Here is a 23,326-nt window from a genome sequence, read left to right as displayed (position 1 = left end):
TCTAGATTTGTTTAAGTCAAGGTCAGTAAGCTTTCTGTGAAGGGCCAGATAGGAAATCACTTTGGTTTTTGCTGCTACTCAACTCTGCCTTTGCAGTGAAGCAACAGTCACAGGCAATGTATCTAAGTGAACTGGCATGACTTGACCCAGCAAAACTTTCTTGATGGAAATGGGCAGTAGGTCGGATTTGGCCCATGAACTGTAGATTGCCACCTCCTTGTTCATATAACACATGACTTTCTGTTTACTAGGATTTTGAGTGTTGTGCAAAGAAAGAACACGTGGACAGGTCTTCTTAAGATAGTGAAGATGGAATAGAGATGAATGCTCCCCTCTCCCAGGTGGGAGTGGTGTGAATAAGCATTCTAGTTTATAGGGAGCCTCTAGGGTGTGTATGTTGGACCATCAGACACAGAGCTAGACTCTGGGGGTACAAAGACACAAGATATAATTCATGCCTATATGGTGTTCACAGTCTTTTGGGTAGAGAATCAAGTGAAAAAGATAGAGTGCATTGGGTTATGTTCTAGAGCTCACAAATGTTCCCTTGGGGAACCTGCAAAAGGGTACCGACCATAGACTGAGATGGGGGAGGGGGTCAGGGCAGACTGTGCAAGGAGGTGGTATCTGAGCAAAGCCTGGGGGGGCTAGCAGGGGCAGCAGCATATGCAAAGGTATAAAGTGCGGGGATAGGACAGCTTAGCTTTCTGTCCTATCTTAATATGTAATTACATCAATAATGTGATCTGAAGTGGGGATTATAGAGGACAGACATGGGGGAGTGATGGGAGAATGAAGGATGAGGCTGTGGCACTATAGCCAGCTCAGAGTTTCAGGACCTAAGCCTTTGTTCTTATATGTCAACCGTCTGTGGCATATTCTGAACTCTGCTCTTATGACACGTGATCTCCCATGGCTGCGTGTCCACCGATGTGGCCTGGCCACACTTAGCAAGTGATGGTGCATGGGTTTGAAGGGCAAATGCTCTCCCTGACGACTCAACCTTTTGAAAGATGGTAATTTTTGAAACAGGATTATAAAGACATGCTAATCATATACCCGATTACTTGGATTTTTGACTCCCTCAGGATCAGAAGGGAAAGTGGTATTTCGTATCCCAAATGACATTAACAATAAAAAAATAGCTCATATCATGCATTTTGTATGCAAAATCTTGTTTTCTGTTTACCATAACCTAGGAAGTAGGTAATGATAGATCCTTCTTTGCAGAGATGTGCTCAACTCTTAAATTACTCATTTTGTTTAAAATTAGCAACCAGGAAATGATGGGATCCAGATTCTAACTCATTTTAACCGGATAGGAACCCAGACAGTTTCTACAATATGCATTATTTTTTGTCAACACAGACCTCAAATACCATCAATTTAAAAGCCAAGGAACACCATTTTATATGGAAAGAACAGACAGCTTTTACTTCCAGGAACTTTTTCTTTCCAAAAAACATAGAAGAACTGAAACAGGGACTTTATTGAAGTGTAATTACTTTCACGTACTGGAATCAGGAACTGAAAAAGTATTATTGTATAAATCCAGGGTAGAGGAGAGATTGCATATAAAGACCAGTTCTTTTTTATCCAAAGGGAATTTTTGAGAAAAGTTTTCAGAGTTGAGACTTTATGTTGGCTTTGCCTGAAATATCTGCCTTTCTCATTAAATGTTATTGGCTTATTTTTGGTATTTCAGACCGCTTGCTTCATTACACATTAAGTTATCCCAATCATTGGCACATAACAGACTCTGAAATTTGTTGAGGTCATCATTTTAGTTCTCTGTGTGCTGGCCTTCCAGGCACCAGAGAGCTGGCAAATGCTACCCTTTTTCATCTCTCTTAAAGAAATCGACAGCCCGACAAACCTGGTGACCGAACGGGTGACAGAGAACACGGCCACTGTCTCCTGGGACCCAGTGCAGGCCGTCATCGACAAGTACATGGTGCGCTACACCTCTGCTGATGGAGACACCAGGGAGGTTCCCGTGAAGAAGGAGCAGACCAGCACCATCCTGACGGGCCTGAGGCCGGGTGTGGAGTACACTGTCCATGTGTGGGCCGAGAAGGGGGACCGGGAGAGCAAGAAGGCTGACACCAAGGCCCCCACAGGTAAAAAGAGAGATGGGACCTCCTTGGTGGCTCAGCGGTTGAGCGCTGGGTTGCGAGGCAGCCCGCAGTCTCTGTGGCGCCGGTTCGTTCCCCGGCCACTGGCGAGGGGCCCACAAAAAAAAAAAAAAAAAAAGAGAGAGAGAGATGGTTAATTCAAATTGAGTTTTGAGTGTGTGGAATTAAGTGTGCCTGATACCAAAAGATGTGACTTGATTAAGACTTTTTGCAATTTGAAATCTTAAAGATCATAGACTAGCTGTAAGCTCCATCCCTGTAAACTACTCCCTCACGGAGATGAGCTCCTCATGAAACCACTAGAAGGGAGAAGGAAAGCCACACATGAGACATATTTTTAGCAGACTCAGCAAAGACATTTATAGGTTCTGGTCATTGCAATGTTTGTAATTGCTCATGAAGCAGCCCTTGATAAAGTGATCAATTATGTACTCTGAATAACATGGCAGCATTTAACTGATTATTTTGATGTGCCATAATGTTGTTAAGAAGACATCACTTTTAACACATTTTAAGAACCTAAAAGCCAAGATTATAATAAATAGTGCTTTGAAACTGAGAACCAGGGGTTACTAATTCCCTCAAATCATTCCAGAAACTCAGGAGGGTATACCACAGCCTTGTGCTGAGAGCTCTGGAAGATGACAATCTTGCTGCTGGGGTGCTGGGTACTTCTTGTATGACTTCAAACCTTAGGTTTTCCCAAACACTTTCTTAAAGACATTGACAGCCCGAAAAATCTGGTGACCAATCGGGTGACAGAGAACACGGCCACCGTCTCCTGGGACCCGGTGCGGGCTGTCATCGACAGGTATATCGTGCGCTACACCTCTGCTGATGGAGACACCAGGGAGGTCCCTGTGGGGAAGGAGCAGACCAGCACTGTCCTGACAGGCTTGAAGCCAGGCGTGGAGTACACGGTCCATGTGTGGGCTGAGAAGGGGGACCGGGAGAGCAAGAAGGCTGACACCAAGGCCCCCACAGGTAAGGAGCATACATTGTCACTGTGTCACTGCTAAGTTCATAGTCTGTCTAGTGTGATTTTTCTTCTCTGATCTTGACAGAAAAAGAGGTTTAATGGAAAGGCAGGTTGGTATCCTTGCATCCTTCATTTAGTGGTTCCTCTTAGAATGCATAGCTTGTCTGTGGTCTCCAAACTTTGATCTTTAAAGATAGATAGCATTGCTCATCGTATTTTTGTGCTAAATGCTGAACCTTATAAACTTGAAGAAAGCAGAATGGCTGTCATGCTGAGGAAGTCCGACTTGTAGGTTAGAACCCAAAACCAACATTTTCCCCCTCCTCATCTATTTAAACCCTTTCTGTGGAACTTGCTTTTGTTACTGTCCTTTGGGTTAATGTTTTATTAGCAAAAATCAACAAATAGCTTGTCACTTTTAGTCTCCCCAAATGTGCCATTTGAGTAATTAAAATGTCCATGCTCAGGTAACAGTGCATCATTTATTTATTTATTTTTTAAAAGATTTATTTATTTATGCATACAAGAACTGAGGTGTAGGCCAGAGGTGCAGGGGCTGAGAGGATTCACCAGAGAGAGTGGGGAGCAGAACAGGCAGATCTACTGAAATACACTGCTGAGGGAAGCAGCGGGCGAGTCAGAGAGGTCTGCTGCACCACGTGGGTGGCTCCCTGTCCTGCTGGAGATTGAACTCTTGTGTCAGTGGCTTGCAATAGCTTGATAAAACTGTCTTTAACCCCTGCACCACCAGGGAGGCCCAACAGTGCATCATTTAAAGCTTCTCCTCTCCAGCATAGGAAGGGGGTTGCTGGGCTTCATTTGTGTTTTCCTTCTTGTACTTCAAGCACTGTCCTCCCAGCATGCTCCCTGCAGTTTCTGACCATTTATGTTTGGCACAGCTGGGAGGATTCAAGTGAAGGGTTAGGGGATGAAAGGGTAAGAGATCTGCAGTGGGGAGAGGTAAGTGGACTTGAAAGTTCTTGCTTGGCTAACAGTCATGGCTGGCTTGGGCCTGTGTGGGGCCGGACAACTTAAAGCTAACATTTCCTCCCCTGGACATGTTTGTGGGTTCTTCAGAGACCTCATCTGTCTTTTTCCACTTGGATCTCCCACTGTTACGATCCTGTGGGGAAATGCATCTCCTGCTGGTCTCCTAGTCCCCTCCTTCTGTCCTCATACCTGGGGAGTTCAGCCCAGTGTTTTGTGTACTGTAGGATGTTACCAGTAATCCTGGCCTCCACTTATTTGATGCCATTAGCCTACCTACCCCACAATGGATTGTGACAATCAGAAATATTTCCAGTTTTTGGTAGTTGTCCCTGATTTGAGAATCACTGTTCTCCTGGTCCCCCACCTCCAGGTATACACAATGATCTCTATAAAGGATCCCATTGAAACTGCTTGCTTGAGGTTTGGGTCCCACCTGTGGGACTACACCCCCCAATGAAATCCACAAGAAAGTCCCACTCCTTTGGACTCTCCACTCTCTTTAATAGTCTGCAAGGGCCACAACACTGTTGGGTGGGGACTCACCAGTTGGAAGCAGATAGGGGTCACAGCCTAAACCAAGATAAGTATAGTCCTCTTTTCACATGCCAGTGCGTGTATGTGATTGGACCTCTGAGCCAAGACTTAAGGAAAATGACTTCTGCGATGAACTCTTTGGAATATGTGTTTGGAAAGAAATGTCATTATTTTCTTGGTGAATATGATTTTGAGTACCATCTCTGTGTATGGTATGGAGAAGCACAATCTTTTACATTCATAAAATATCAGCAAGCAGATATTAATTATAGATTATGGCCACTGGATATCTCCCCTGTGCCAGGACCTGCATAGGGACATATTATTAACTCATGTAATACTCACAGCACCGTTGCAGAATATACATTAATCTCTCCCTGTATGCTCCCCCCCCTTTTTTTATTGCTGTTATGGAGGAAATTGAGGCAGAGACTTGTTTGCTCTTGATATACTTTGAATTCTGGAGTGAATATTCTGTGGCTTTAGAACTGTAAACACTGTAACACTTGAACATTTTCAAAGTCCCTTTCCACATGACATTTTTGTCTTGGTTTTCAGAACTACGCAGAGAGATATGCACAATAGCTATTAACGATCTTATTTTAAAAATGTGAAAAAGTGACTTGCCAAACGTCACAAAACAAGTTGGTAATTTATGAAATTAGATGCATGCTTGGAACATTAGTACTCAAAGGAAACTTTGGATGGGCTGATCCAAATCCGAACCCCAGATTTACAGATGAAGAAGTGAGGTCCAGCCAGAGGCAGCTGAGTTGTCCAGGGTGATAGCTCTCCTGACTCTGAATCTAGTGCCAGTTCTACTGTCCAGTGTTGCTTCCTGGAGCACCTAAAGAGTCCAACTGTGGAAACAAGGTCTAAGCCCATAAAAAATCCTGAAACTGACCTGAGATCGGGAAGTAACAGGAAACTGCCTCACCCTGAGTAACAGCACCCAGGATCTCACTCTGCTAATGTTGTTTATTGACCTCTTTCCTTTCAGAAATTGACAGCCCGAAAAACCTGGTGACCAATCGGGTGACAGAGAACACGGCCACCGTCTCCTGGGACCCGGTGCGGGCTGTCATTGACAGGTACATGGTGCGCTACACCTCTGCTGATGGAGACACCAGGGAGGTGCCCGTGGGGAAGGAGCAGACCAGCACTGTCCTGACGGGCCTGAAGCCGGGTGTGGAGTACACGGTCCATGTGTGGGCCTTGAAGGGCGACCGGGAGAGTAAGAAGGCTGACACAAAGGCCCCCACAGGTAACAGTTTCTGGTTCTTTGAGAATGTAATACATTAACTGTCATGCTAAGCCTCTGGCTGGTCAAGTTTTGTTTTCCTGCGCTGACATTGGAAGTAGCAAAGAATCATGTAAAGTCAGGATACTGTCCCTGATAGTAGACTGTACACACATCCCTCTCTTCCCTTTAACTGGTTTTCTTATCAGTCATGTTCATTTGGGGGTGTACAAGGTGATATTTTGCCATGATTGGATGGTAATGTTCAAGTGCATGAATCTTTTGTGGATGGTATGGAGGGTCTCCAGTTGAATTTGTGAGTGGGAAAATCAAAATCAAATGCTGTCACATTAATTATAGTAATTTGAAAATTTAACTTTGAAAAAGTAGTCTTTACATTTGGCAAAGCAAGTAGGCATATGTGGTTTGCTTTATGATAAACGAGTCATACAGTAGTATTGATTTTGAGAATAAGGATAACTTTTATGTTATATTCTTATTGTAAAAGAAAGAAATGTATGACCGCATTTCTGTACAAGTGATTTAATCAGCAAACCATCACAAGTGAATCTCTGATATGCTGGAGAATATTAAAGCCAGGTCTTTAATATATTTTGAGCACTTTCCATGGGGAATAGGACTCGGGTCTTTAATAATATGTTTTCCTACTGCAAGTTGAATAGGACTCAGACCTTCTCCTTTAGGAGCTTACCTTGGCATCTGACTTAGAATCTTCCTCAATAAAATGGAAGGTGTTTATTGGCATGACACTGGAAACAAAATTATTAACTGTTTGTGACCTTATACATCTCCCAGTGTCATGTCCTGTGCTTGGTAGGAGTCTGAGATATACTTATTAAATGAATAAACAGATTTGTTTTGCTAAAATATTGGTAAAGGCAATAGTGTAGATTTTCAAATATAGCAGGTTTTCTGGTTTACTGTGCTTTCTTTTGGAGTATCCAAAGTCTGTCTGGGGAGAGAAGGCATGTCCTTGAAGCAGTGGACATATGAGGTGGAAAGATGGCAAAGCATCAAATGTTCTCCCCCAGGCAAAATGGTGCAAATTTCTGCCCTCTGTGGCCTATTGTACATATTGACCTTATTCCTTTCAGACATTGACAGCCCCCAAAACCTCGTGACCAACCGGGTAACAGAGAACACGGCCACTGTCTCCTGGGACCCGGTGCAGGCCATCGTCGACAGGTACATGGTGCGCTACACCTCTGCTGACGGAGACACCAGGGAGGTTCCCGTGGGGAAGGAGCAGACCAGCACTGTCCTGACAGACCTGAGGCCAGGCATGGAGTACACGGTCTATGTGTGGGCCGAGAAGGGGGTCCAGAAGAGCAAGAAGGCCGACACCAAGGCCCTGACAGGTACTGTGAGAGACCAGAACAAGGAGCCCCTTTCCACTGTCAGGATTCTCCCCTCCACAGCAACAGGGAAGGTTGCTCTGAAGACGTTTTTGCCTTCTGAGATAATAACTTGACATGAAAGTTCAGATTAAGAGAAAGGAGAGTAGAGAAGGCTGTGAAGTGAAAGTGAAGCTGGGTGACCTTTCACAGTGCTTGTGTAAAAGGTGGCCTCACTTACCATGTCTGCCACACAGCCCTTCAATTGCAGATTCTAGAAACTGTTTGGGTCTCAGCTTCAGGTTTGAGAGGAGAGAGGCAAGGAGACACTTCTTTTTTTATCTTCCAGATTGAGGGCCTTGATGGGACAGCTTTCTCCCCTCACTGTCACTGCAGGTGGTCTCCAGAGAGGCCTGGACTGCTTGTGTTTTACACACATGATGAAACTTCAGGCTTTGCGTCATGGCCTCTATGCTGTCGTGGGACCTGAGAAACACTGTGTCCCCTGGGGGTGCCTGGGCCTAGTTAGAGAGTTTGGGCAAGGTCTGGCATCCCCTCTGTGACTGAGTACACTATGTAAGGACACTGGAGCTAGATGTGTCTTGAATTTATTTATTATTTTTGTTAGTTACAATTAGGAATATTTAATTGAAAAGGTAAATGTGTGCTTATAGAAGTGATACAAAGGTCTGTAGAAAGAGCTCTGTCCCACTATCCAAGGGTGCTCTCAAGAGTTATCTGTTGTCTTCCTCCTATCTCCCTTTCCTTCATGCTCCCTCTCTCCTCCCTCCTTCCTCTGTCCCTCTCCCCCTTGCTTTTGCTCTTGTTCCTTCCTTCTTCTTTGCTTCCCTTTCCCCATTTTAAAAATAATTATATTATCATCTCTCTACTTCATAGACATGTGAAAGTTAACTAAGCCATCTGAGCCCATAACCAGGGGTTGGTTGGACAGTCAAGTAAATGACAGAAGCCACCTTAAGATTTTTAAATCATTATGATTTTGCAAGCAGGGAATTCAATTTTTCCATGTGATGGGTAGAATTAAATCCACAGCAGATGTTACATTTTATGAAGTCAAACCAAGCTGATATTACAGAAACTCAAAATTTGTCAAAACATCCTAATTCAAAACAACAGCTGTCTGATTTCTATTAAAATAGTACAATTCCGGGCCTCCCCAGTGGCGCAGCGGTTGAGTGCTGGGTTGCTAAGCTGCCTGCAGCCTCTGCAGCACCGGTTCAATCCCCAGCCACCAGGCGAGGGTCCCACATGGCGCGTAGACCTCTTCTGCCGCCTGCTGCTCCCCTCAGCAGTGTGTTTCGTCAGTCTGCCTGTTCTGCTCTCTGCTCTGGCTCTGGTGAATTCTCTCACCCTCCCGTGCTTCTGATTGTACCCAGTGCTTATATAAATAAATAAATAAATCTTAAAAAAAAAAAAAGACTTAAAAAATGTATAAAAAAATAAAATAAAATAGTACAATTCCATTCTCAGCTGAAATGCTACTGGATAGAAGATAGGCTGGAGACATCTTTTGGGGGAACTTCTAAATTAAAGTCACCTTCTATGAGTTTTTTCAAAATGGAAATTTCCATTCAGATCTTATTTGGTTAAAAAAAATGAGCTATATGACCAATTATTATGGTGTTGACTAGAACTTCTGCTGAGTTTTAGCTTTCTGGTTTACAACTACACATGCCTGTACATTCCTCTGGTGTTTGAGTGTGAAAGGGCACAGATATCAGAAGAAAAGCTTTGTCAGTTGTCTATATCTCTTCCCATTCTTCTCTCCCCTCTCTTCCTCTCCCTTCCCCTGCCTCTCCTCCCCTCCCTTCCTCTTTAGGTTCTCCCCTCTCTACCTATTCTTTCTGTACCAGGTATACATCTAAGCTTTGAACATCTAAGGCCATACTCTTAGAACTTTGTATTTCTTTACCAATTTGATTTCTTTTTTTTTTAATATTTAAAAGGCAGGTTTATTAGGGAAAGGGACAGAAGAGTAAAAGACACTTGCATAGACACAAGGGACAGGTTTGCTAAGAAAGGCCTGCATGGTTGCAGACAGGCAGCCTTGAGGAGAGCTGCCTCCACTGAGGGAGGTCAGCAAAGAGAAGTCCTGGCATGGTACAGGTCACAGGCAGGCAGGAAGCTGCTGCCCTGTAGAGGGAGAGAGTTGGTGAAAAGAAACACCTGCATCATCACAGGTGGGCAGAGGGATTGCTGCCCAATTTTATTTCTTTCATAAGCCCCCATTCTGATTTTGGTCCAAAATTTCAGTAAATTTAAGGTCATGCTCTTTCCCAAGAGCTGTATGTAAAGTTTTGGGTAGTTCCCAATTCCAGTGGGTTGGGGGTCCACTCAAAGATGTTTGGATCATCTTTCCAGATAGATGTTTTCTGTGTTTCCTGCGCATTGTCCTTTCGCACCTGTGCGCCTCATCCTCTCACACTATCCCTTAGATTACATCTGCTCCTCTAGATTTCTCATTTACCCACCATCCTCCAAAGTTTTCAGGGCAAGTAGAGTCTAGGTTTGCTCCTCTGGACCCATTCAACTCCCTGTTCCTTGATCTTATGGTCCTCATTGGTTTTATGTTTCTGGAACCTAGTCACTAAGGCCCAGTGACGAGAAACAGTACCTGCTACCTGCTTGGTGGGGAGGAAAAGAAATGGGAAATGAAGGGAGAAAATATGATGTAACACCTCAAAAATCATTTCATCCCAGCTGTACCTTAGTAATAATAATTACCTAACTTTTTTTTCAGTTCTGCTGATTTTTAAAAATTTTTAAATTTATATCTTTTACATCATTGTGTATCCCCCATTAAATTCCCACCACCAATTCACCCATGCACCATCACCATCATCCCTTGTGCTCTTTCTTCTCTCGCCTGTTTTGATCCCTTTTCCTTCCCTTCCCTCACAGAATGTCTCTGATTTATGGTTGCCTGCTAATTTTGTTTTATTATTATTACTATTATTGCATTTTCCCCCCTTATCCTTTATTTGGTTCCCCTATATTCCTCCTATATGTGAAAGCATCCAATATTTTAATTTTTCCTTCTGGCTTATTTCACTGAGCAGGTTCCCTTCTAGCTCCATCCATGTTGCTGTGAATGGCATGAGTTTATCTTTTTTGATTGTTGATTACCTATCTTTTTGTATGCAGATATCGACCCTCCCAAAAACCTTCGTCCATCTGCTACAACGCAGTCTGGCGGGGTCCTGACCTGGACACCACCTGCTGCTCAGATTGATGGCTACATTCTGACCTACCAGCTCCCAGATGGCACGACTAAGGTATTGCATCCTCATTGTTTTTCCTCTTGCTGCCCATGGCCAGCCTCATGTGAAGCTACTGACTTGGGCCAACTAACCTGAATGCTGGGCTCACAACAACCGGCTGATCAGTGAGCTGATCCTTGTTGACCACCTGTTGCATGATAGGCACAGTGCTAACCATAGTCATCTGTGAACACTGTGCTTGTGGTCTCATTTCTAGGGCTATGCCCCCTGCCTGCTCTAGCTGACCACTGAGTATTTGCTAGCCGTACATGTTCCCATATTACCTTATTTATTGCTTGTCTTCCCCAATAAATGTTAGTTCCAAGAGGACAGGGCATTTAGTCTGGTTTGTTTGTCATTGTGTTCCTAATAGAACACTGCATGATTGGTGCCCAAGAAATATTCATTGAAAGAATTGATTAACCCTATTTCAAAGGCTCCCACCAGGTATCTGAAGGCCAGCAAGTTTTCATAACTTAGTCCAATGGAAAATGATTATTCTCTCACCTTGGCAAGGAATAGAGAGGGAGGAAAGAAAAAAGGAAGGGCACATTGATTTATTCATGATTTCAATTAATGCATTTGACAGATTTCATAGGAAAGTTTACTTTATGTTTATAGAAGAAGTAAGATTCAGAAGGAAGCTTATTGAAAACCCAATTATCCTCCACTTTATAGAAATGATGGCTGGTTTCATCTCCCCCGTTAACTTCTCAGCCGGTTGCTGCCAGCGGTAGCTATGGCAGTACCCTAGTTTGTACCAAGCAGAGAGCTGATGTGTGCTCCCCTCGGCACTACTCTGTGCCTGCTTTATACTGGTGCTCCCTGCAGCACAGAATCTTCAGAGAAGCGGCTGAGACCCTCCATGACTCTGGACTGCCACTGGGCCCTCAAAGAAACAAAACAGTGTACTTTCAGAGAACGTCCATCATCAGCACTGGAGAATGCTGTTCTCACCCAGGGGCTGGGGTGAGAAACGGAGTAACTGACTGCCTGCTGTCTCTTTTGTTGGCAGGAGGTACGGCTCGGATCAGGGGACCAGAGGTTTGAGTTGCAAGGCCTTAAGCAGGGCATCGCCTACCCTGTCTCCTTGGTTGCCTTTAAGGGTGATCGCCAGAGCAGGAGTGTGTCTACCAGGCTTTCCACAGGTAACGTGACCTCCTGCACCCTGAGTGAGACTGTAGTGGAGGATGAGCATTTGGCGGGGGCGGGGGGGGGGGCCCCCGCAGGAAAAGTGTCCAAAGAAGAGCGAGTGGCTACATAGTTATGGATTTCTCAATACATGGGGAAATGGAAATGAGGTTAAGGATTTAAAAGAAATACTTTCCGGGGTAGAGAGATGAAAGCAGGGAGAGAAATGGAGCATTATTTGGGGGGAGATGGGTTGGAGGAGCAAGTGATGTGAATTTGACTTAGCAAAGGAAATAAAGTGGGAGTTAAAAAGTTGGCAAAAGCAAAGTAGTTGGAGGTTATAGTTTCTCCACAAATAAATCATCTTAAAATTGAGGACAAGCCCCGCTCCTTTTCTCCCTTGCCCTTCTCCTCACGAAGCTGCCCCTCTGCTTGACTCCCAGTCAGTGTCCGTTTTCCACACCCTTCGGACTGCAGCCAAGTCCAGCAGAACAGCAACGTCGCCAGTGGTCTGTACACCATCTACCTGCATGGCGATGCCAGCCGCCCCATGGAGGTGTACTGTGACATGGACACGGACGGAGGTGGCTGGATTGTGAGTCACCCAGAGCCCTGGGGACCTTGGTTCTCAACCTAGGCAGCGTGATTGCTTCTTTATCCATGGGGAGAGGAGCTGGCTGGATTTGCAACTGTTTTTAGAGCTCATACCTCTGTAGGGATGGAGCCTGAGGTGCTTAACACCAGCAGATCTGGCTAAATTAAAGCTGGTGACTGTGAAGGCTTCTGGGATTCTCATCCTCATTTTACTTTCTTAAAAACACTCTCATAAACATGACCCTCACATGAAAGCTTGAGAGTGAGAGAAGCTATCATTCCTATTTTATAGATAGGGAAATTGAGACTGGCAGAGAGAAGTGCCTTGGGCGTTAAGGACCTATCCCAGCTCATGGACCTATCTGGTGGATCATCTCAGGCCAGCTAAGATGGAAACGAAATGTATGGCCTCTTAGGGGCTCAGTTCTCTGAAGTAGCGCCCATTGGGTAGATCTTACATCCTGGCTCTTCAGTGCAGAAGCAAGCCCTTAAGTTATTTTGATTTGAAAGGGCTAAACCCCAAGAGAGGGAAACTTGGATGATGTTCTGATGCCTCCTCTTCTGTGAGGAGTTTTGATTCTCTTGGCCTTTTGTCTGCTTAAACCACATGTTTGCTTCTTTTATTGCATCAGTGTGATCCAATTATATGATGAGCTGCCTTTGAGGGTTGCCTTCTGATCCTCTCATCTCCCTCCACCCCCTTCTCTGGGCCTGAATGGATAGAGGCTCTCCCTTCCCCAGAACAGCATGCACAGCCTTACCTGCCGTGCACAGGCAGCTCACCGTGGGGAAAAAGCTTGAAGTCACGGTGCTCAAACAATATCCACTTAGACATTTGCTCAGGGGCCCAGGGAGCCAAAGACACTTGAGCAGCCATGGATAAAACAATGCCATCTGATAAGCAGCAATGGAGAAAACTTATTATCCACACAGCTTCATCTGATGGCTGAAAGGCAGTGATTGGGTTGGGTGAGGGAAATCCCCAGTTGATTTATAAAAATAATGGAAGTCTGATTTATAAAAATATGGAGCAGAATGTAACAAGGGAGATCTACCCAAGCAGACCCCTAGGACCAGACCTGCTGCTTTTTATCAGCACCATTGTCATTCTACACATTCTGTCCCTAAGGCTTGCAGCCAGTTAGTTTCCTGCCTTTGTGTCTGTAATTGACCATTGGCAGGATGTTTGTCCTTTTGGAAAGCTTCCCAGAGGGAAGGAGACATTTGCCTAGAGCAGCCTTCAAAAGGAGACCTGCCAGTCTCCCTGCCCGGGAATATCCTTCATTCAGTTCACAAACATTTACCGTTATGCCTACTGTGAGCCAAGCACTGTTGTACATACTCACAAACCAGCAGTGAACCAAACTTGCCTTCTATGCTCTGACCATAAATCTGAGGTCAGTTCCAGATATAATAAAATCACTCTGTGTTCTAACCAACACCAGTCCCTTACCCCTTCTCATCTTATTTTCTGGGAAAATGTATCCAGGAGGTGATACATAAACAGATTCTAGAGGGTTCTCCTTAAGCCACCATACTCCTAAGCCATGTGGAATCCTGAAAACTTCTCAACGGAATCTTTTACTAACTATTTCCATATTTTTTGGGTTCGAGTCTTTTGTCACTGAAAGATGACTTTGTACATTGCTTTTTAAAATTGAATTTCTAAACTTCCTTTTAAGGAAATTCTTCTCCATCCAAGGCAGCAGGAACACAAATTGACTAATGGGGCCAGCACTGTGCCCTGAGGTAGCTGAGGCCACTGGTGGGAGGCTGGAATGAAGACCATCAGGGAACACTTAAGTGTCTCAAATATTTCCATCTTTATTTTCCATCTTGCGAGCCTTATGGATAACATTAGAGACTCTTTCCAATGACATTTAAATGAAATTTTCATTTTCTTCTCCTGACTTAGTCATTCAGGACATTAAGTTCTAGAGGGTAAGGACAGCTCTGTGGTGTAGAAATAGACATAAACAGATTTTTCTCCCTTTCTCCTTATTTGATGAAGTGCTTTTGTTATCCCAAATAATTCATTATAAGGTATTTCCCCTTAAAAGAATGGAAATGATTAGATCCTGAGTGAATCCAGAGGGCTGCCTATCAGTTCATTCAGAACTGGATATAATAAAATGCAAAGTAACATTTATTGAGATATAATAATAACTTCTTATAACTGTATTGCCATACTCTGGCCTCAATACCTTGTGATTTATTTTAATTAATGACTTAGCTGAAGCTTCGACTTAAGAGTGTGACAAATGGGCTATTAACATCTCGGTGTAATAATTCAGAGAAGTGAGGCTTGCCAAGGTTAACTCATTTGTCCAAAGACACAGCTAGTAAGCACAGAATTAGATCCAAATACTGATGCAAAGAGCATCAGATTCATTTGTTAGAGTTTCCCTAGTCGAGCTGAAGCTTTTTTTTTTTTTTTTTTTGAAATCAGCAGAAAAGCTTCTATTATGTTTGGGGACTGTGCTTATTGATCAGATGCCAGAATCAGATTTGAGCCTGTAAGGTGACTAGTTGTGTTGGTGGGAATGTAATTTGCCTTAATACTGGTGGGACTGAACTTTGGTGCCACATCTACCCTGGAATTCCACTGTCCAGGATACAGAAAGAGTCCCAGGGAAGGGACTGGAACCCAGACTGCTGGGAAATTAATGCTTAGATTCAGATTCTTTTTTTTTAAACTTTTTTTTCAAAGATTTATTTATTTATGCATACAAGAGCTAGGGTGCAGGCCAGAGATGCGGTAGGTGAGAGGATTCACCAGAGACAGAACAAGCAGATGGACTGAAATACACTGCTTAGGAGAGCATTGGGTGAGTCAGGGGAGGTCTGCTGCTCCATGTGGGTCACCTCCCTGGCAGGTGGGGGATCGAACTCGTGTTGCAGTGGCTGCGGACAGCTTTATAGTGCTGCATCTTAACCCTTTGTGCCACCAGGGAGGCCCTAGATTCAGATTCTTAGGGCGTGCTTTTGGAAAATGGACTCAGCAGAATCATAAAGCTGTTTTCCAGCTTTATGATGAAAAGTTGAGATCACCGTTTTATCCTTGCATCAGCTACTAAGTAATTAGCTGTCTGACCAGCTAATCACTTTTCTGAATGTTCACATTTATAAAGTAGCATCAATGATGTTTACCCTGGAGCCAGCACTTAACAAATACTCAGTAAATGATTGTTACGAAAGTGAATAAATGGATGAAGAAAAATGTAGGAAACCAACAAAGGGATGGGCTATCTCCAAAATGTGAACAAAAGCGGAAGGAGAACAAAGTCAGTGCCAACCATAATTATTGGTCATGGTCACTCCTGAGTGACAGTGCTCTTTAATTATTGGTCATGGTCACTCCTGTTCAGTGCTCTTTACCATTAGAGAACATTTTTACATGAAACATCTCATTTAGTTCTCCCAGCACCTCTTAGGTCATCAGCTTCTTTCAGCTTCTAAAGCTGTTTCAGGAATGGAAATGACCCCCTGGCCAGCCCTCCGCTAGAAAGTGTCTTAGGTCTGCCTTGGAGACCCAGCCCAGGGGCTCCTCCCTGCCCCTTGCTCACGGATGTCTTTGTTACGCTTTTTGGGTCAACAAACACAGATGGGTGCTTCAGAAGAGAGTTCAATGTGAGCGCCCACTGGAGCCCTTAGCACTGTCGCATGCAACCTGCTCTTGCCTTCCTCCTGGTCTCTTTCCAGAGAAAAAAATGTAAACAATGCATGAATCTTAGGTTGTTTACCTTACTAAATTTAAAAAATATTGAACAATCATGCAAGTGATTGTTCAGTCTTGCACTTCAAGGCACTTGCTGCAAATTGTGGTGGAAAGGAAGGAGATTGGATTTTGTGCTGGGGCTTTTGCATTTGAATGAGTCCAAAGGAAAGTAGGTAAAAAGATGCAATGTCAGTCTTCCAGAATTCCAGACCACTGGGATTCCAGTGGGTTCCAGTCCCTTCCCTGGGACTCTTTCTATATCCTGGACAGTGGAATTTCAGGGTAGATGTGGCACCTATGTTCAATTCCACCAGCATTAAGGCAAATTACATTCCCACTAACACAACTAGTCACCTTACAAGACCACTGGAATTTCAGATTCCAGCTGAACACTTCTGAGGTCAGCTATGTAGTACTAATTCCAGTAGTATATATAGGTGTGTTTAACTTTTAGGTATTTTCAACTTTACTTTGTAAAAATAATTTAATTTTCTCTCCCTGGAACTGTCTTCCTTCTCCAAATTGAGTAATATTTGAAAAATGTCCATATTCTCATGAAATGGTACCCAACTCTGGCTCCATTTCCTCACTTCTTACTCAGAAGCCAATTTGGCTCCACCCTCATTTCTTCCTAGCACTGTCCTTGCTACAGTCTCCAGCGGTCCTGTCAACTGAGAAATAATCAGGCTGTAATCTAATAAGAAAGCGTTCATTCATGATTAAGAATCATGATCTGGGTCCACACCAAGGGGCAGTCCTTAGGTGTTCCATCAGGGTCACGATGTAGGGGAGTTGTAAAAGATCAAGCAGGGCTGCGGCCTAGCAAAACTGAGGTCATTTGTTTGAATCCTTTGGATTGATTGACAGAAGTCTTCAGACAGACAGCTGCTGTGTGGGGTCTTTCTTAACAGCAGATGGTCTTTGTTTCTTTCCTGCTCATCGATAAAGACAGAACAGGGTGCTGCTGTCCTTTCATAGTCTTCGATAAGGAAAAATCAATGAGTTGGTGTACTTTCAAGGTTGCCAGAAGGAAGATGGGGGGTTGAGTTAGTAGTGCCTGCTGCCTCTGGCTGCTTGTTTATCACCTAGAAGTCTGAACAGGGCAGTTAGAGACACACATGAGACAGCCTGTTTGATTCAAAGTAGGTTCTATAACTCCCGGCCACTAAATTCCGTGGATAGTTCAGGCCTTGTGTTCCTTGACTCGCCAGCATTTTCCACTACCTTTCTCTTGTGTCCTCTATGGTTCCATCTTTTCCTAGTTGTCCTTCTGTATCTCAGTTGTTCTTTCTCCTTAATGAACTCATGATCTTTCATGAGACTGTTCTCCATGTGGCTCTATGGGAGGTCCTCGAGGCTTGATTCCAGGCCGTTTTCTCTTTTCAGTTCCTATTTTCTTCCATCTTTTCCCATGGCTTTGTTTTATCCTCTGTGTCTCAGTGGCTCCCTGTATTGGTTAGGAAAGAATCCCAATACATGAAAGCTTTTTCTCACATGTGCAAAATCTTCTGTGGGTTTGGCAGTCACTTCCAAACCATGACTCAGAGATTTCACCCTGTTTCTATCTTGTGGCTCTGCCGTTTCAACGAGTGGCCTTCACTGTGGCACCATGGCCCCCTGTCATGGAAGAGACAGCATGGAGAATTCCCACCTGCCCGCCTGTGATCCCACTTACTATCCTTTGGCCAGAAGGAGTCACATAATTCCAGCTTAAGTGCAATAATGTTGAAAAAGAAAGTCTTTTTGACTTCATGGGGAAAGGAAAGTAACATGGGAAAAGGTGAACAGCTGGCCTTGTCTCAGACATACTCTCACCTTGAGGAGTCTAGTCCAAGTCTCTCTTTGGAACTCTAGTCTTTACATTCAACTGCTCCTCTGGCATCGTCTCCCAGAAGTTACACATTTGTCGTATTCCCAGATGAGCTCATGCTACGGTCACAAAATCGATTTTCTCCCAGTGAGTAGCCATTGGCTGCTGCAAGCCCGAATCACAAGAAGCTTTTTTTTTTTTAATTTTCTTTTTATTTCCATGTTTTTTACATCATTGTTCATTTTAAACATTTTGCTCCCCTCCCCCCCCCCCGTGTAGTCCCCACACAGTTTCCTTCACCAATGCACCTGTGCACCATCACCTCAGTCCCCTGTGTTCCTCCCTCCCACCCTCCCTACCTCTGATCCCTCTCCCTCCTCCTCCCCGGCAGGATGTCTCTGGTTTATAATTGTCTGTTTTTGCTTTGTTGTTGTGTTTTGTACTGTTATTATATTTTTTACACTGATGTCTTATTTGGTTCCCCTATATTCTTCCTGTAAGTGAAACCATCCGATATTTTTCTTTTTCCTTCTGACTTATTTCACTGAACATAATTCCTTCTAGCTCCATCCACATTGCTGTGAATGACATGAGTTTATCTTTTTTGATTGTTAAGAATCATTCTTGACTTCTTCCTCCTTCACTTCCGCTTTTGACCATCTCTGGTTTTATTCTCTATCACATCTGTCAAATTTTCCTTCTATCCTCAGGGCAGCCCCCTAATCCAAGCTACTATTTTCTCTTACAGTGGTGTTCTAACTGGTCTCTTGTGCCCACTCTTGCCCTTGCCAGTCTGTTGTCTATACTGAAGATCAAAGGATCTTAGCATGATGTAGCTAAACATCTTATTTCTTTATTTAAAACCAGTAAAAACTTCCATTACTAACAGGATAGCCAGGATATTCATTGATACCTAAGAAAGCCCCACCATGTCTCTTGCTTATCTCTCCAGCCTCTCTTCCCATCCTGGCAGTCGCAGCACCCCAACCTCTACTCCCTCTCCAGACTGCTTTCACCCATCCTGTACTTTTCAGCCAGGGAGATTTCCTGGTGCCTGGTCAGGTGCTTTTACTTGTGTTCACAGTCCTATTGCAGTTTTTCTTCATAGCCTTTATCACAGTTTTAGTTGCATATTAATTTGTTTAATTATTTGATTCATGACTGTTTCATGATGTGGATTATTAGCTCCATTAGCTCCATTAGATTTCCTATGATTATGCACAGTGCCTACTGCATATAGATGCTCAATAAATATTTGTGGGATGAATGAACTTTCTTTGATGTGAGTATCAAATAATTGCTATGTTAGAAATCAAATGAATTAAAAGAAAATCAAACTATTTAGTTTGTGTGAGGGCACAACATATAAACATCAGGTGCCCCAATTGAATTTGAATAGATATTGAAGGTACAGGTCAGTACAGGAGGTCTGGAATGTTCATCCTACCCAACCTACTAGAACAATGGTATCATCATTTTCCCAGTTGCCCCTGGCCAAAAACTGAAATTTCTGGAGAGCAAGGACCATATCTGGTTTTATTCTGCACATTTCAGTGTCCAGCCTATGCTTGTTAATATAGTAGAACCAACATAGTGGAACTACTGAACCTACTAAAAATCTTTTTTTTTTAAAGAAAGAGGGACTCTCCTGAGGGCATCAGTGTGATTGTAGGATCATAGCCCTGTTTTTCCTCCCAGTTCCATATAGGTAAATACAAATATCATTCCCCTTCCACTCAGCTACATCTACTCAAGTGTGTCGGAGTGAAACACCCATCTCCTTTTCAGGTCTTCCAGAGGCGGAACACTGGGCAGCTGGATTTCTTCAAGCGCTGGCGGACCTACGTGGAAGGCTTTGGGGACCCCATGAAGGAGTTCTGGCTTGGTATGATCTAGTCCAGAAGGACTGGGTTATGGGGAGAGATTTTCCCTCAAAAAGCTGATCAGGCAGCTTGAGAAAGCTTACCACAATCAGGAGGAGGCCCAAGTGACAGTGACACGCTGAGGGACCATGACCAGGTATTGGGGGGCCATGGTGCCTGCAAGATTCTTGTGAGCTTGCAGCCTGTGAGAGTCTGGGACTGCCATAGGTGTCTTTATGCTGTATTTCAGCTCCACAGGATCTGCCTGGCGCCTGAACTTCCTAGAAACCAGAAGAGTAGAAAAAAATAGTTGAATAGTTAGGATTCCAGGCTATTACTGGGAAGTTATTCTAGTGGTTCCTGAAATTCTGTTAGTAATACCAGTCATTATTGACATTGTTTTTTTTTGTTTTTTTTTCTGTTTCCTTTTGAAGCAGATGTTCATTGAGCATGAAATAGTCAAAAACATCAGTTGGGAAATAAAATAAAAAGTCGTAACTTGGATAATCAGTGTTAATAGAGAAGATGATGTTTGTGGCTTGCTTAGTACAAAATCCCTTAGCCCTTATAAAATCAGAGCTGTTAGACTGAGTAGCTAACCTTTCCTCCTATAGTGAGATTAGCGGATGAAACATAGAACTACTTCAGCTTTCCTGGAGCCAGTCTAGCATAGTGGCTAAGATCTACCTCAGCTTTAAGAGTTGGGGGGTCATTGGGGGCACATTTGTCTCCTTATTACCAACCCAGGACTCCCACCTGAGAACATGGTTCCCACGTTCATTAGCATGACTGTGTCAAAGAAGTCATAGGCTGAGTAAACAACCTCCCGCACCTCCAAGAGAAAGTGTGGCTCCCCCATTAGCAGAGGAGGTAAAGGTTAAAGTGAATTTTGGTGTCAGAAGTTTCAGGTGCCAAGAGTGGGTGCTCACATGTGTTGGTTGTTGGGTTATCAGAATTCCATTCCTTTTGTTTAGGACTTGACAAGCTACACAATCTCACCACTGGAACTCCTACCCAGTATGAGGTAAGAGTGGATTTGAAGACTGCTAATGAATCTGCCTATGCCATCTATGATTTCTTCCAAGTGGCCTCCAGCAAGGAGCGGTACAAGCTTTCAGTTGGGAAATACAGGGGCACAGCTGGTAAGAGATAATGTTTCCTTCTTGTTCTCTGTACATCTAAGGATTGGTTTGCCACTTGCCATGTTTCTGGGGGATGGAGTAACGTTCTGCCAAGGTGAATTGTCATTTAGAATTGAGTCAGCTTCTTCTAGAGGCTTGGGGATAAACTGAGTCATTAAAGCTATCCTTGAGCATCATAAACACAGAGCTTCTGTATATTGTACTTTGATACTCCTGCTTAAATTCCCTCCTCTTATACTCCCCAAATTCAGGCTACTGTATCCTAGACTGGTGAACCCACATTCTGAAAAATCTCAAGGTGTACGCCCAGCTTCCATTTGGCACCAGGGCCGAGGCTGCCATCTTTACACAGCAGTGCATGTGTTTATTACTTAGATCTTTTCTGGCACTTTGCCATGCAAAGAGAAATCATTAAGGTGCTGATTCAAACAATAAATATGGGTCTCTTGAACCTCATACAACTGTGACAACACAGAAAATAGCAGTTCAGCTGAGAGCAGTTCAGCTGAGAGCAGGGAATCTTTAGTCTTGATTAGCTGTTCTTTGGATGGAAGCCAGTTGATGATGAGTCCAGTTGTGAAGGAAAAAAAGCAATATTAAGCAATGTGACCGAAACATTGGAATTATGCTATTGAAACTTTTATTTCAGAGGGGAAGTGTGGTTATTGTTTTAATGTTATGTTTTAAGCCTCTTTTTTTAAAATATTTATTTATTTATTTATACAAGCCTGGGTACAGTCAGAAGTGTGGGAGGGTGAGAGAATTCACCAGAGCCAGAGCAGGGAGCAGAGCAGGCAGAAGGACCGAAGCACACTGCTGAGGGGAGCAGCGGGCGGTAGGAGAGGTCTGCGCACCATGTGGGACCTTCGCCAGGGGCCGGGGATCGAACCAGCACTGCAGGGGCTGTGGGCAGCTTCGCAGCCCAGCACTCAACTGCTGCGCCACCGGGGAGGCCCTGTTTTAAGCCTCTTAAGTTTTCAAAACCCTAAATCAGTCTGTTGCTGTTGACTTTGGTATAAGTGGGAATGTGTTACTAACTAAAGTGACCAATGGTTTGTCTCTCTCCTTAGACTTACATGTAAATAGGTCCATTATAATAGATGGATTATAATAAATAGGTAAATTATAATAGAACTTTTAGAAGAGTCAAAGAAGTGGTAAGGAAAATAAAGAACTATAGGAGTGTGCAGAAGGTGGTTACATTGAAGACTGAGGAGATTGAAGGAGGCTTCCTGCAGGAAGGGGAGCTGGAATCGTACTGAAATTATAGAACTAACATGGGAGAAAAGGTGGAGACTCCTCAGATGGAGCAAGGACTGAGCAGAGGCAAGAAAATTGGGGTGTCTATTGAACTCTTAATGGCAGAGATTGTGAACAGACACTGCTGAGAGACAGGGGTCATGATCTGAGGCGGCCAATTGCTATTGCAGTTTATTTTTTTCAGATCTTATTTAATTTTTAAAAGATCACATGAATTTTGCATTTGCTCTTGATTCCTGGTGCTTAGCATGGAGTAAGGTACATAGTTCAGAAACTGTTATTGCATACACCTGAAATTAATGTTATATAGCAATTCTATCTCAATTAAAAGCTGTTACTGCTAGTGAGGCCTTTCTATGTAATATCCTGGATGTTTTGTACTATAAAGAATAGTCCCTGTGATCTAACTAGGGGTCAGTAAATAGACGAGTTTGGTGACAGAGTGACATGGGAGGACATATAGTGAGAGGAATAGGCACCTCCCACAAATTGTGTGAGGAATTTGGGCTACAGACCCCAGAGAGAACCACTCAAGGGTTCTGAGTTGGGGTTGGGTGGGGAAAGTGTACAAAGAATTGCATGGTTGAGAAACCATCTTGAATAGAAGGGCAGGAGTTAGAGGAGTCTGCACTGCACTGGGCATTGTCACTTCTTTTCTTAATGGCCTGGGTCTGCACATACTACAATCTTTTTTTAAGGGTTGTAAATACCCACCCATAGTAAAATATTACACAGGAAAGTCAGCATAGAAGTAAGGCAGTTAAAATACAATTGGAAACAGATAGGATTATATGGATATTCACTGAACAAGGATTTCAAAACACTCTTTTGTAGGGCTAAGCACTCTGCCTTGCTCCATCCTCCCCCAAGCTCCAGACAAGCTGGGGCCACATTCCTGACTGCTGATTCTGGGGCTGGCCCTTAGATGTGTTGGGGTGTTCAGATGCCCCTGGGCTGCCAGTGCCTGTGGGAATATTGGCCATCCCCTTTCTTTCCAATACCACATTCATACTGACCACGGGTGATCAGTTAACTTTGCTATGTCAAGCTAGAGCTCTAGTGTTCGGGGCTCTGATTGCAGATGTGCAGATGTGCAGCCCCATGGAAATGTGTGGGTTAAGACTCAAACTCTGCTCAGAATGTCCCGATCATGGGACCTTCCTCAGGCAAGATATGGGTGGAGGTGTTTCCCTTGGGTCCCTATACTCCGCATCCCAACCTGACACCAATGCCCTCCCCTCCTCCTGCTTGAGGATCTCGCTTAGGCCTGTTCTTTCATTCCCCTTCCTTCTGCC

At 43.8% G+C, this 23,326-nt stretch overlaps 1 protein-coding gene across 1 annotated transcript in view; it reads left to right on the top strand.

The window, feature by feature from the left end:
- Window positions 1–23,326, top strand: part of TNN (tenascin N) — a 54,952-nt gene that overhangs the window by 24,388 nt on the left and 7,238 nt on the right. Inside the window, exons 8-16 of the mRNA XM_037506429.1 lie at window positions 1,857–2,120; window positions 2,856–3,119; window positions 5,639–5,902; window positions 6,994–7,257; window positions 10,399–10,529; window positions 11,530–11,662; window positions 12,089–12,240; window positions 19,556–19,652; window positions 20,604–20,771. Coding sequence (XP_037362326.1) covers window positions 1,857–2,120; window positions 2,856–3,119; window positions 5,639–5,902; window positions 6,994–7,257; window positions 10,399–10,529; window positions 11,530–11,662; window positions 12,089–12,240; window positions 19,556–19,652; window positions 20,604–20,771 — 1,737 coding nt within the window. The remainder of the gene's footprint in view (window positions 1–1,856; window positions 2,121–2,855; window positions 3,120–5,638; window positions 5,903–6,993; window positions 7,258–10,398; window positions 10,530–11,529; window positions 11,663–12,088; window positions 12,241–19,555; window positions 19,653–20,603; window positions 20,772–23,326) is intronic.

The sequence above is a fragment of the Talpa occidentalis genome, unplaced genomic scaffold (assembly GCF_014898055.3).
Source record: "Talpa occidentalis isolate TD23 unplaced genomic scaffold, MPIMG_talOcc4v2.1 talOcc4.12, whole genome shotgun sequence".
NCBI lineage: Eukaryota > Metazoa > Chordata > Mammalia > Eulipotyphla > Talpidae > Talpa > Talpa occidentalis.
The sequence above is the reverse complement of the archived record's forward strand: the minus strand, read 5'-3'. Positions and strand labels throughout refer to the sequence as shown.